The sequence below is a fragment of the Candoia aspera genome, chromosome 14, assembly GCF_035149785.1.
Source record: "Candoia aspera isolate rCanAsp1 chromosome 14, rCanAsp1.hap2, whole genome shotgun sequence".
NCBI lineage: Eukaryota > Metazoa > Chordata > Lepidosauria > Squamata > Boidae > Candoia > Candoia aspera.
This window is the reverse complement of record NC_086166.1, coordinates 18,953,636-18,966,513: the sequence shown is the minus strand read 5'-3', so window position 1 is coordinate 18,966,513 and position 12,878 is coordinate 18,953,636. Positions and strand designations below refer to the sequence as shown.

Sequence of the window (12,878 nt, the reverse complement as noted above, 5' to 3'; positions counted from 1 at the left end):
GAATTTCTATCCCTCCTTTCATTTTCTGAGTAAGAAGCATGGATAGCTAAAGGAACTGGCTATCAGTTGTAAGTTATAAGTTAATATATAAGCTATATAGCCAGTCTGGTCTAGTGGTGAAGGCACCAGGCTAGGAACCAGGAGACTGAGAGTTCTAGTCCCGCCTGAGGCCTGAAAGCCGGCTGGGTGACCCTGGGCCAGTCCCTCTCTCTCAGCCCAACCCACCACACAGGGTGGTTGTTGGGGGGAAAATAGGAGGAGGAAGGAGTGTTTGGTATGTTCGCCACCTTGAGTTATTTATAAAAATAATAAAGGCGGGATAGAAAATCTAAAAAAAAAAGAACACAGGCAGAGATAAAATAGCCCCTGTTTTTATTGAGTAGCATTCATTTTGTAGCATGACCTGACAGCATAAAAGAGAATCAGTGGCCCACTATGGACTTCCCTAACCTGGGTAACGTCCAGTTATATGGACCAACTCCCCAGATGCTCCACCTTGGCCATGTTGGCTGGGGAATCCTGGAAGCTGAAACACACATCTGGAAGCTGCCCAACTTGGATCAGGGGGCACTGGTTCCACTCCTCAAGCTTTGGTCAGGAATAGGACTCAGGAAAGGGCAAAGAAAGAGCTTCCCCTTACTGCACGTTCCTGTTGCAGCCACCCGCATGACCCGTGGCACTGGTGAATAAGGGTTCTTCCTCTCAGCATGTGGCATGGCTGCCCGGTTGCTTGAGGAGAGGAGCGTCATGACTATGGAGCAGCAGCTGCCACAGACGCTTCCGGTAAGGAGGTTCTCATGAATGAACGGCAGAGGAACGATACTGCCCTTCACGGGCACCTTTGCATTTTGCGCGGCTACGTTTAGCTCCCTGCTCGCCTGCTGGTAACCTGCCTAGCGACGTTATGTGGTCCTTCCTTTACCAAGAGATGCTGTAGGCACTGTGATGGCCTGCACTGGACTTTGCTTCCACTGTAGTTGCTATTTACTACTTGTCTGGCTGCCTTTGCTCCTTTCTGCTGCTGATAGAAAGCAGGTCTGACAAAAGGAAAGGGAGAGCTCCTCACTTCTGCAGAAAGGCTAGGCACTCTTCCTGGCCTGCTTGACGGCCAACAGACTCCCCCTCTCCCTTCAGTGCCTAGAGCTATGTTTCTCGACCTTGGCAGCTTTCAGATGCGTGGACCCCAACTCCCAGAATTCCCCAGCCAGCATGGCTGTGGGGAATTCTGGGACTTGAAGTCCACTCATCTGAAAACTGCCAAGGTTGAGAAACACTGGCCTAGAGTGTAAAATACCTATCGAGTAACAGGGAAATGATAAGCCAAAATAATTGTATGCTCATGGTGTAGGGAAGGAGAGACAACCTGGGATCCTATGCAAGGAGAGGGGACTTAAGGAGGATATCTAAAAGCTTTGCTTGGAATGTGGTCTTCCAGCTTAGCTCTGTTGGGTGTCTTGTATCTGAACAAGGTGACAGCATGAGTTGAGCTTCATGATGGCCTTTATATCTGGAGTCCTGAAAGCATGCCTGTGCAGGATCTGAGAACCCAGCCATTATTCCTCTGCCCTTTCCTCCCTTCTTGGTCTGAAGGAGAGGGTTCCCGGGTGCAGGTCATTGGCTTCTCGGACAAAGAGCTGCTCCTCCATCTCCCGGCCACTTCTGTGCTCCCCATTCTGCAGATGTGAGGGAGGCTGAGGGAGCACCGCGCCACGCTCTTCATTTCTGCCAGCCATCTCGTTGGCACCAGCATCGTTAGGGGTCAGGCCTTCTCCTCCGTTCCTTCTGTAGATGGGGTAGGACGGAGGACAGGTGTTCGTGCAGCATTCTCCATTTACTTCAGTGTGAGCATGCTACCTTTATTCCTGACACAATGTTTTCCATGAAATGATGTGGAAACAAATCCTGAAATATTTGAAGATCATAGGATCTCCTACAGGATTTCGAACAAAATGTTGCAGGATGATCTTCCCAGCCCTTAAGGCCAGCCTGAATCTGAAGCCTTGCAATGTCACCTTGATTTTAGATGAGTCTGTCTCACACACAAAATGATTAACACTTAACTTCCTGAGTTTGCAATTAGTGGGAGCAATGATGACAGTGGCAACAGTTAATGAAATGTGCAAACTTGTTTGCACTATTTAAATCTCAGTCTTGGTGAGTTCCTTGTTCCTTGTTCTCAGGAACGCAGTTGGTTCAAGGATCTGAACTTAAATGGCCAGGTAAGAGCAATTCATTGCCCTGTTTGTGGCTCACCATCATGTCTGAGTTTCAGGTGCTGCAGTGAAAGCTTAGATGTTATGTTTTCCTGGATTGACCCATTGCTGAGTTCTGCCAATTCATATGAACGAAGGAATAAGAAAGGCCCGTTACCAGGCGGGGCTCTACTCTCAGCCCAGCAAGACGGCTGCTTAATCAAAAGGCTGAATCCAGCTTCCTGCTGGCCCCTTGCATCTCCCCCCACCCCCCGAAAGCCAAGATTCATATCAGGCTGTGCCTCGTTATAGCCCAAGCAACGCCTCCTAGCAGGGCTTTGGCATGGCTTCTCTATGTAGTCTGAGCCAGAGGGTAGGCGATGCCTTAGGTAAGGTAAAGATAGATACAGATATGGATGTGAGGTTTTCCTGGGTATTTTATAAAGTTAAAATTCAAATTAATATTTAGATCAAGAATGATAGTGAAACCATCTGGATCTTTAGCCCCCAGGAGGGGCAACCCCAGAACTACAATGGAGAAAGAGAAGGCTCAGCTACAAGGACTTCTTACAATGTCCTCCTCCTTCTGTAACTACCCTATGCCCTTCCAGAGACTTGATGTTCAGCAGCGGAGCCCCTTCATGAACAGGCTACAACAGAAAGCGCTGTATAGGCCTACACACAACAGCCCAAGACAATGTGGTTATTCAGGAACTTTGGATGTATTTCCTGAAGCATAATGGCTACCAGTCAAGACACCAAAACTGCTTCTAAACGTTGACTTGAGGTTTCAATCAACCACCTTCTCTTTGTAGGCTGTTGCACCATGATAGCATCTTAAATAACTGGGCATGGCTACTGGTGCTCTTGCTGGGGCTTTGTGTCCATGCTGTGCACCACTAATGTTGGATCAGGATTGCCCCGCTGGCACCACAGTCTTTTCTCCAACATTGCACCAAGTCTGGGGCTGGATCTAGGGCAGTTCCTCCCTGCTGTTGTCAAGGATGGGATGCAACTGATGTAACCTTTTTCAGCTGGCTGCAGTTCTGGTGCTGAAAGGCCCGTGTTCAGAGAACCCCTCTCCCCTCACCCTGCCTTCCCAGGGAAGAGGAAGGCCCAGTCTGAAAAGTTGGGCAAGGAAGATGATCTTCTAAGCGGTTGATGTAATCTGTAACTGATGTGGAAGATCTGTTTGACTGGAGGGAGGGTTTATATACGATTGGATTGGGCCACTGTTTAGACAAGTCTCCAGTATCCTTCATGTTAAAACCAAGCCAACAGAAACAAGGCGGCCTCCTGCACGTAGTTATCAGTTCTAGCATCTCCGTTTTCCCCATATGCTGGACTTCTAAACACAAGGTAGTTACTTTCTCAGCCTGAGGGGGCCTTTGGTCTCTACAGCTTGTGCTAATGGTGATTACAACATTCCTGTTCGAAATAATTCCACATATTTAGCAAATTGGGGGACAGACAGCTAAGTGCCTGCACTTTGAAAGGAATCCCAGTAGGATGACCAAAGCTGGCCCACCCCTGCCAGAATAAATCCACCTTCCCAGTCAAACACAGCATCCCACATCTCCAACCTTTCTCTCCAGGCTCCTCGTTCAAGCAATGTCAGATTTAATCTCCAGCATATTGCAGAAAAGCATTTTCACCAAGGACTCAAAATGTACTTTGCTGACAGAATTTTTCCAAACTACTGGACATCTCGCACAACCCCACTCCTTTTCATGGTGTACTTCTTGCCTCTTACTTGCTTTGTACATACCCTCATGCCTTAAAATTTACACCAGAAGGAAATTTATTTGATATTCTGTATATTCATGTAGGTATGTTCACGTACATATATACCCACACCCTTTCTTTTTTACTTTTTCTATTTTTTCACACTATTTGAAGGAACACATCCCAAACTTCATATCAGTCTGTGAGGCTTTGAATTTATATACAACTATTTCAAGACTGGCAACAGTAATATAAAACACATAATTCAAAATATACCACCATATGTTGAGATTTAATTTTTTTAAAAATAAAAGTTTAAGCAGTAATTTTATTTCCCTATGTAGAGAATATAGATAACTTGCTTCAGTCGAGCTTTAGAGTCTATTTTTCTGCACAAGCTGATCTAAAAAATAAATCTGTCATCAACTGCCCAGTAAACTTTATGAAAAAAGCCTACCTCTTTATGGTCAAGTCTTATATCTTTATTTTTTATATTCTTTTGTGTTTCTGTTAAATTACAAATAGATGCTGATACTCTTTCAGTTCAATATGTTATAAAACTGACTGGAATAATGATAGAACAATTCATATAAAAGTGCAAAACCAGCACTCACTATTGCAGTTAACTAAAAAGTGCACCTATTTCGCAAGGACCTAAAAATGATGCCACGCATGGGCACAGAACCGCCCTGAGAAGCAGTCCCCTTCCTCCAAGTGAGCTCTCCTGCACTCTGAGTTTGGCAGAATCCCATGTCTGCCTACTCCAGAGTAGTCCCCACTGAGTCCCATGGCCCTCCTCCCTGAGAGCATCCTGGCCCTTCTCTGAGCCAGTCGACTTGCGGTGAAGCTTCCTTGCCTCACGCTGCGGGACTCAGCAAGCTACAGTACTCACGCCGGCAACAGGACAGGGTTTACACAACACGCCTCACTTGTTGACTGAATCAGTTCGTGTCCTGGGTTTGCACAATATCTTGAATCATAAACTACCCAAGCAGGCTGGGTTTGCGATCTCCCAAGCAGAAGAAAAGAAAGGAATCAAAGCGAATCCTGCATTCCTGTGTGAATGCAGCTGGCAAAGCATGTGGTCTGGCCCAGCGTCTGAGCAGCAGCCATTCTGGGTGCCTCCAATGCCACCGCCCCGTCCTCAGCCATCGATCAGCTGTGCTGCTCCACAGCTGCCTCCGATTCTCCTGGGGGGCCTCCCGCAGAGGATACGCCTCCATTGCGTGCAGGCAGTGCAAATGGGGTTCATGTGGCTGGGTTAGATACGAAGAAAGGAGGAGTTCGGCTCAGAGAGGTTGCTCTCCTATTTCCCAAAGTCTCAGGGGCAGGTGGGTCACCTTCCCCCGCACACCAAGGAGCCACAGCCCTCACGCAGCTCCCAGAACCGCAGGGGTTCATCTCGTGAGCACCAGCATTCATTGGCATGAAAATCAGGCCCTGCGACTCTCCTGGAAAGAGCCACGGACGTCATTTGCAGGGAGAAAACGTGCGTGTCCAGCATGTATTGGACCCCAAAATATAATATGCACAGGTATACTATTTCTGCTTACAGAGGCTCCGCATAGCTCTCACAGCCAAAAATTGCTCATAGACCTCTGCAGAACAGCAGTGGCATTTTATACTCGACAGAATCGTGTTGGGGGAACACCTGTCTGGCCATCTTAGGATTTAGCAGGAGCAAATGCCAGCTGCAGGGAGCTGCCCGCCCCCCCAGCCTGCGTGGAGGTTCTGGGTCCAGCACCAGCCCAGCTTGTTTATGGAAGCTCAGGTGAGCCATGCAAAATCCTGGCCAGCTCCCAGCTCCCCCTCTCTCCTTTCACCAGCATGCTGCCCTGCTGTCTTCATTTTGCTGGAGGAAAACGTGACTTTCCAAGGATTGGTTCAGCGAGCAGACCACAAAACAAGCTGGTTTCTGAGGCAAAGAGCAAGTGGGAGGGGGGGCCGTGTCTTCTTGCAACAGCCCCTCACTTCAGCCCCCTGCATGGTTGGCAACCAGCCTTTGCACTCCACCTCCTGTCCTCATTTGCTCTTTACAGCTGTCTGGTTGGCAAAAATCATTGTTCAAAACACAGCTGCAGAGGCCACTTCAGAAGTTGGCCATCGTGTTACAGCCCGTAATAGAAAAACCACCACATGGCTACCCAATGTTGGACACAAGTCCTGGTTTGTGGAAGACATTCCTGGCCCCTGGCCTGGATGCCAGCTCTCTGAAGGAGGTGGCAAGGCCCTTCCTTGGGTGACTGCCTGGTCCCTGAGGAGACCACCCACAGGTGGAGGCAGCAGCGAAATCCTGTGATGGGACTGAGGGTGCCTGCTCGCCCCTTGCCCACTTCCCTCAGGCCCTCAGGCGGGCGGGGGCTGGGGCAGAAGTCCGGCCTGGGGCTCCTTTTAGGGAGAGCTGCCAAACCTGGATGGAAGGGTCTTGCCCAGAGCCTGAAAGCGTTGGGCACTGCTCTTGGCAGCCTTCAAAAGTGCTTACTAAACAGTAGGACTGAACAGGCAAGGAAAATGTGGAGGCACAAAAGACGAATCCCATTTCATTATATTTGATTTTAATAAAGAAAATGTACAAATCAATCCTTTTCAGTCTCCACTCAACCGTTAGGCGGGAGGAGGTGGGGAGCCCGCCCAGAGCCAGGGGTGCCCCGTGTGAAGGCGCTGACTGACTTGCGCTGGAAACGTCCTTTGGCCGCAGCCTCCCCCGGGGAACCTGAGTGCAGAGGTGCCTTTTGTGGGGACTGCAGAACCGCAGAAGGTCACTAGACAGCAGCAAAGTGCGAGTTTTCCCATCTTTCCTCCTTGGCTGGCATCTAGTAACTGCTCAGATTTTTGTCCCCCAAATCTGGTAGCCCTTATTATACTGTTACTCATTCTCCTCTGAGTAACTCTGACCCTCAGAACTCCTTTCTTGGCACGTTGCCTTGTCAGGGCTTGGCTCTTTGGAAACAGCCTATAAATAATTATAGACATCCCCACTCCTCGTTTGGGAACAGAATTCCCAGTGCGGAGAGCTCTTCTAGGACACTGAAGCCCAGCCCTTCCTCTTTCAGGAAGTAATAAGCAGAGGCCACAGCAGCAGCTCCTCCGCCACTTCTAAAGCCTCCCCCCCACAGCACTGGGGGGCCTAAACTGTGGCTCCTGCCTTGGGTTTTCTTTCGTTCCTGGGTGGAGGTCCGGGGGAGGATTAAGGGCAAAAGGGCTACCTTAAGCCTTATACAGTAGAAGTCTATGGCCCTCACTTCATTGCACAAAATTCCACCCCCCCAGGTCCTGCTCCCACCCATTTCTCAAGAAGGTCCTCAGTTTGCTCCACAAAGTCACCCCTTCCAGTCTTCTAATAACCCATATTACGCACCAGCCCTGTGCTCTAGCAGGCCAAACGAGAGAGGAGATTTGCTTCAGGCTGTAAGCAAGTACCTGGCTTTGCTGATCAACAGCTCACTTCCCAAATGACACCGTCTCTGAGCATATCTGCAGCACTGCCCATAAGGTCATTCCAGCCACATACACAAGCAAGGCATGTTCTCACAAGCACTCCCATCCATGGCTCAGCTTTGCTGGCTGCTTTCAGCCCCCCCCCCCCCATTCCAAGCAGACAAGCCTTTCCCTGGAATTGGATTATTCCCCATTGCAAAGTGCACAACAAGGAGGCTTGTGAAGCAGCCAGAAGCCACTCGCAGCCAAGACAGAGGCGGGCCATACTTGGTGGCCCCAGAAAGAGCGGCTGGAAGCAGACAGAAGTTCCTGTCTGACTGCCTAGCCTGTCTCATCCTCTCCCGAGCTTGGAGGCCTTTGCTTCTGGACTCAGGCCAAAGAGATGCCTCTCTCTCCCCTTCTGTCTCATGCAGAACGAGACCCAGGGCTGTATCATGGCTGGGGCAGCAGATGCAACACAAAGTCATTCAGGTGGAAGTAGACCTACCGGTGGCCAACTCTTACAAATGATCACTGTGGGGTGGGGTGGAGGGCTTGTCATAATAAAGGTACATGGTTTGTGAGCAGGTATGAAAAACACAGCAGTGCCCAAGGGATCGGAAAAGATACATTTGTATTCCAAAGCGAAAAAGGTCAGAATGCACAAACAAGTGAAAAATTGCGCTTACCTCACATTCTAGTAAGGTAATGCTCAAGATTTTGTAATCCAAACTTCAACAATATATGAAATGAAAATTGCCAGACGTCCAAGCCTTATTCAGAAGGGACAGGGGCACCTGAGATCCCATAGCTGTTGGATAATGGAAATGGCAAGGGAATCAACCTGGAAGGACAGTTAGAATGGAATATGGAGTAACTAAAGGGTTCGAAGTTGGGGAAAGAGTATGCCAAGGTTGTACATAGTCACCTTATTTATTTAACATATGCAGAATAAAGCATGAGAAATGCTGGACTGGAAGTAATTAAAATTAAATTATGTTGGGAGAAACAACAACAATCTCAGACATGCTGATGGCTCATGGAGTTGTGGATGGTGAACGAAGGGAGTACAAAAGCCAGTCTGCTGCTCAATATTTTAGGAAAAAAAAGGATTCTGTCAAAGTGAAAAGGTGGAATGATAACAAACTTTAACTTTTCAGGCACCAAAATTTACTGCGAAGGTGATTGTAGCAGTGATATAAAGACATCTGCTACTTGGGAGAAAAAGTATGATAGATCTAGATAAACTATGAAACTGCAGAGACATCACACTGTCAACATATTGTCAGGGCTGTAGTTTCCCCAGTTGTAACACATGGCTGTATAGCTTGGCCGTCAGAAAAGCTGAACAAAGAGAAATTGATGTTTTGAATTGTGGTTCTGGAGAAAATAGCTGGGAATACTTGGATCACCAGAAGAACAAATAATTCAATGCCAGATGATGAAGTAAAATCTCCCTGCTCCCTGGAAGCATGAATAATGACGCTAAAGCTGAAAAATTTTGGACATATGTGAAGGCAAGAATCACAAAAGTCTCTGATGCTTGGAAGAATGGAAGAGGCCAACTGAAGACAAGGTGGCTGGATATTGTCACCGGTGGCAGGAACAGGAACTTACAAGAATTTGAAGAAGCGGTTATGGATGGACAGTCCTGGTGAAATGATGTTCATTGGGTCACAGAGACTTGGAAGCAACTGAATGACTGAACTACTGTACCAAAAAGAAAAGAAAAAGGAGTGGGTGGGGCAGGGGGGGGACAAGCAGCTGAGCACAATGTGTGGCCCAAGTGAGGTCGAAAGCTTATATTAAGGTCTCTTTTAAGGAAGAAAGTGACAAGTGGAATTACCTTCTGAATAAACTGTAAGCCACTCTCTTCTTCTTCATTCACTCTCTGCCTTGTGTGGAAGGGTTTGATACATCTCCAAAACATGCTCGATAATCAGCTGGTTCTATAAAGCTGGTCATAGACTTTCATGCTCCGGCCAGGCATGAGGGACTGTCAGCCCCCCCTCCATGCCTCCCCCTTCCTGCTTGCTTCCTCAGCTACCTTTGGGCTGAGTGCCCCCTCTGCCCCACACATTCCTCTCCTGGAGCAGGAGCCACTTGGGAAAGGTGATCCGAAGCTTCCATGGGAGGGCAACCAGAAAATGGAGCACGGTGGCCTCTGAGCTTGTGGCAGTGGTGCATGGGAGGGGGCCACCTCCGTAAGAGCCTGTGGGCAGGAGAACCCCCTTCCCCCAACTCGGCGCATGCTGCCGTTCCCGAGGTGTGGGTTCTAGGTGCCTCCACCTACACTGTCTGGAGGCTTTGAAAGACTGGTGGCCAGAGGCAGGAGTGATTCCCCGATTCGCGGGGTCCACTGAGGGAGATGTACGCATGCAGGCACACACACACACAGACACGTTTCAAGATCCAGCTTTGGGGAAGTTGAGGCTGTTTGGATCACAGCAGCCTTCCTTCCGAGCAAGCCCCAAGACAAAAGGCTGCCACGCGCTTTGCCAGTGGCGCTTTGCCCGTGGCGTGAAAGAGAGGCACCGGACCTGCGAAGGGGCTTGTTTCGAACTGCAGACCTGCTGCTCCACCTCTTCACACACTCTGCCTGTTGTCTGTGTCGAGGGGGAGGGGAGTAGCTTTTTGGACCGAGATTTCAAGGAAATAAGGGACAGGAAAAGGAACCCAGGCCTTTCCTGCAGAGAGGAGTCGCCTATGGTGGGGACGAGGGGGAGGACGAGGGACTTCTGGCTCACTGCATATGCCCCTCTGTGACTCCCTCCCTCAGCAAGACTGGCATGAAGGGAGGGTGCCCAGGAGGCAAGAGAGAGAGGCTCGGTTGCCCCACGGCATCCGCTGCTCTCACTTCCCGCGGAGGCTCCGAGCCCCCGCCCGGGCACGGCTTGTCCGCAGCCCCGACAGGCAGGCTCTTTCGCGTGGCTTCGGGCTCGTTCCGGCCGGACGCGGCGCGCGGGGCAACAGGTGAAGCCCGGCCAGAGAGCCCCTCTCCGCTGCCCGGCCCGGCGGGGACGGCGCCCGGACCGCCTCGCCCGGCGCCCGAAGGCAGGCCAGGAGGCGGCCTGTGCCGGCCGGCCGGCGCCCCCCGGGCAGAGCCGCCCGCCCGCCTACCTTCCAGGCAGCAGGTCCGCCACAAGCCCGAGTGCGTCAGGACTTCCTCGTTCTTCCGGCTGGTGTCGTTGTCGCCGCTGGACTTGGTCCTGCAGACGCCGCGGGAGTAGAGCCAGTAGTCGGTGCCCACCGCGATGGTCATGAGGCTGAAGGCGGCGAAGGCTCCCAGGGTGGTGATCAGCATCTGGACGCCGCGCTCACACATCCTCATCGCCGCGCATGGCCCCGTGGACGGGCGGGCAGCAGCCAGCCGGCCGGCCAGCCAGGCGACGCTCAGCCCCGAGGAGGCGCCGCGCCGGCACGGAGCGGCCCCGCTGCGGACTCCCTGCCCGCCCGGCCCCGCAGGGACGGGGCGCGCGGCTGAGTGGCAGCCCGGCGCCGGAGCCCCATCCCCGAGCGCGCTCCGCGGCGGGAGGGACGGCGAGGGCTCCGGCGAGCGCGGCGCGCTGCGTGCGTGTGCCGGAGCCGCGCCAGCCCGCCACAGCAGCAGGCGGCGAGGGGAGGTGGCGGCGGCGGCGGCGGCGGCGGCGGCGGCGGCGGCGCGGCTGGCGGGAGGAGGGAGGCAGGAAGCCCGTCACGGCCAGCCCCTCCCGCGCCGCAGCCGGGCGGCCCCCGGGAGCGCTGCGCAGGCGACAGGCGCGGAGCGCTCCGAGCCGGCGGTGGTGCTGAAGCGGACAGCGCCCGCCCCCCCCCCGCCCCGCCAGCCGGCCGGCCCGTCCTGGTCCCGCCGCCCGGCTTTGCCGCCCGCGCTGGGAGGGAAGCAGCGGCACCGCAGCCCGCCGGCCACCGCCGCTGAGAGGGGAAGACGCAGCGGCGGCGCAGAAGACGTTGGAGGGACGCTGCTGATCCCTTGGGACGGGGGACGGTCTCATTCTCGCCAACGCGCCAGCCCGCGCGTCCCCCTCCCCAGGTCGAAGGGTGGATCCCCCCGGAAGGCTGCCGGCCATTCAAACGGGTGCTGCCGGCGCGCGACCTGCCCAAGTCCAGACCCCCGTGCGCGGCTCCTACAGGTCGGGGGCGGGCAGTCGGGGGCCTCCAGCAGGACTTAGCCAACAGGTAGAGGTGCGGCGGCGCCTCGGGCAGAGACGCCCACGGGCCGGAGAAGCAGAGGGGATTCGGCCAGGGCTTCCAGGCCAGCAGAAGTCCCAAAATGGAGTCGGGGCAGCATCGAAGGGAGAAGCTGCTGCCCTGGCGGTTCCTTGACCCTCCTGCGTCCATAGGAAAATCCACCAAGTTGTGGAAAACCGAAGCCTGGGCGTGGCTCCCGAGCCACTGTGCCCTGGCCAGCCCCTCTTTTCCCTGGGTCAAGATTTGCGTGGCTGTTGATACACCGCAGGGAAGTAAGGGACGACCCGTGGTTAGCAGCACCATCACGTCTGTCTGTTATTTCCCAGCTAACCCAGTCGCCTTCTGCCTTGACAAGCCATGGAGCAAACCAGTCCCACAATGCAGAGAGAGGCCGGGGCATGTCTGCCTTCTAAGAGCCCAGGTTTCTGGAGCCAGGAACAGCTAGGAACAGCCAGACATGCAGAGCAGGAGCTGAGCTCCTGAGGCAGATGGCTTTCCGGTGAACAGGAATCACCTTGAGATGAACAAAGTGCTCAAACCAGGAGCCAGAATGCTTTGTATATTTGTAGAAGGAAAAAGGGGGTCTCAACTGAGGAAAGGTATCATTGAAAATAAAGAGGCCTCAGAGGGCTTCTCAATGAACAGCAAGCAAGGGAAGGACCGAGGGCTTTCCATCCCAACGGTGAACTCCTCTTCAAAGGTCTTTCTGATATGAAAAGTCACACTGTGCTTGGGATCGGTTCCACGGAAGCAGCTTTGATATTTGGATTTTATTTTCTCCCTCTGTCACTGGGATAGCACTGAATCTATCCCAAGGCTGTGGCAGTAAAAAAGATCCCACAAATGACATCCTAGCAGGTGAGCGCATCTAGCTGACCTTGGCTGCTCTCAAAAGGCAAATCAGCCTGGGGTTTAGTTGAAGCTTGATGGAAGGTCCCCAAGAAATCCCTGGGCAAACCCCCCCAAAAAACTTGGAAGTTGAAAACCATCTGGAAAGAAACCATGTCACATTGTTGCCAAGAAAAGTCCATGGATGTGTCTATGATGTTACCAGGAGTGGACCTTGCCTCCAGGCTGTATTTGCCTTGAACAGATTCCTGGAAAAGAGGAGGAGGCAGCATTTTCAAGTTACCATTAGCCACAGAATCTTATAAAGAATCACAAAAATATGTATTTCAGAGTTTTCTGATCCAAGTAACAAACAGCAACTTTCACGTGCCTCTTGTGAGTTCCTCAGAGGCACTTAAAAAGCCTGTTAGGCCCTAAGAAAAATATCCCAAAATGTGTGCAGAGTTACTACAATCAAACATAATGTCACAAAGAGTGAGGGAGCTTTCAAGTTACCCTAAATCCTTT

General features: G+C 52.1%; 1 protein-coding gene across 1 annotated transcript in view; it reads right to left on the bottom strand.

The window, feature by feature from the left end:
• The window catches only part of CACNG3 (calcium voltage-gated channel auxiliary subunit gamma 3), a 78,657-nt gene extending 67,786 nt beyond the window's left edge, over positions 1-10,871 (bottom strand). The window contains exon 1 of the mRNA XM_063315019.1: positions 10,455-10,871. Within this exon, the coding sequence (XP_063171089.1) occupies positions 10,455-10,665 (211 nt within the window). The 5' untranslated portion in view covers positions 10,666-10,871. The remainder of the gene's footprint in view (positions 1-10,454) is intronic.
• Positions 10,872-12,878: the final 2,007 nt, after the last annotated feature.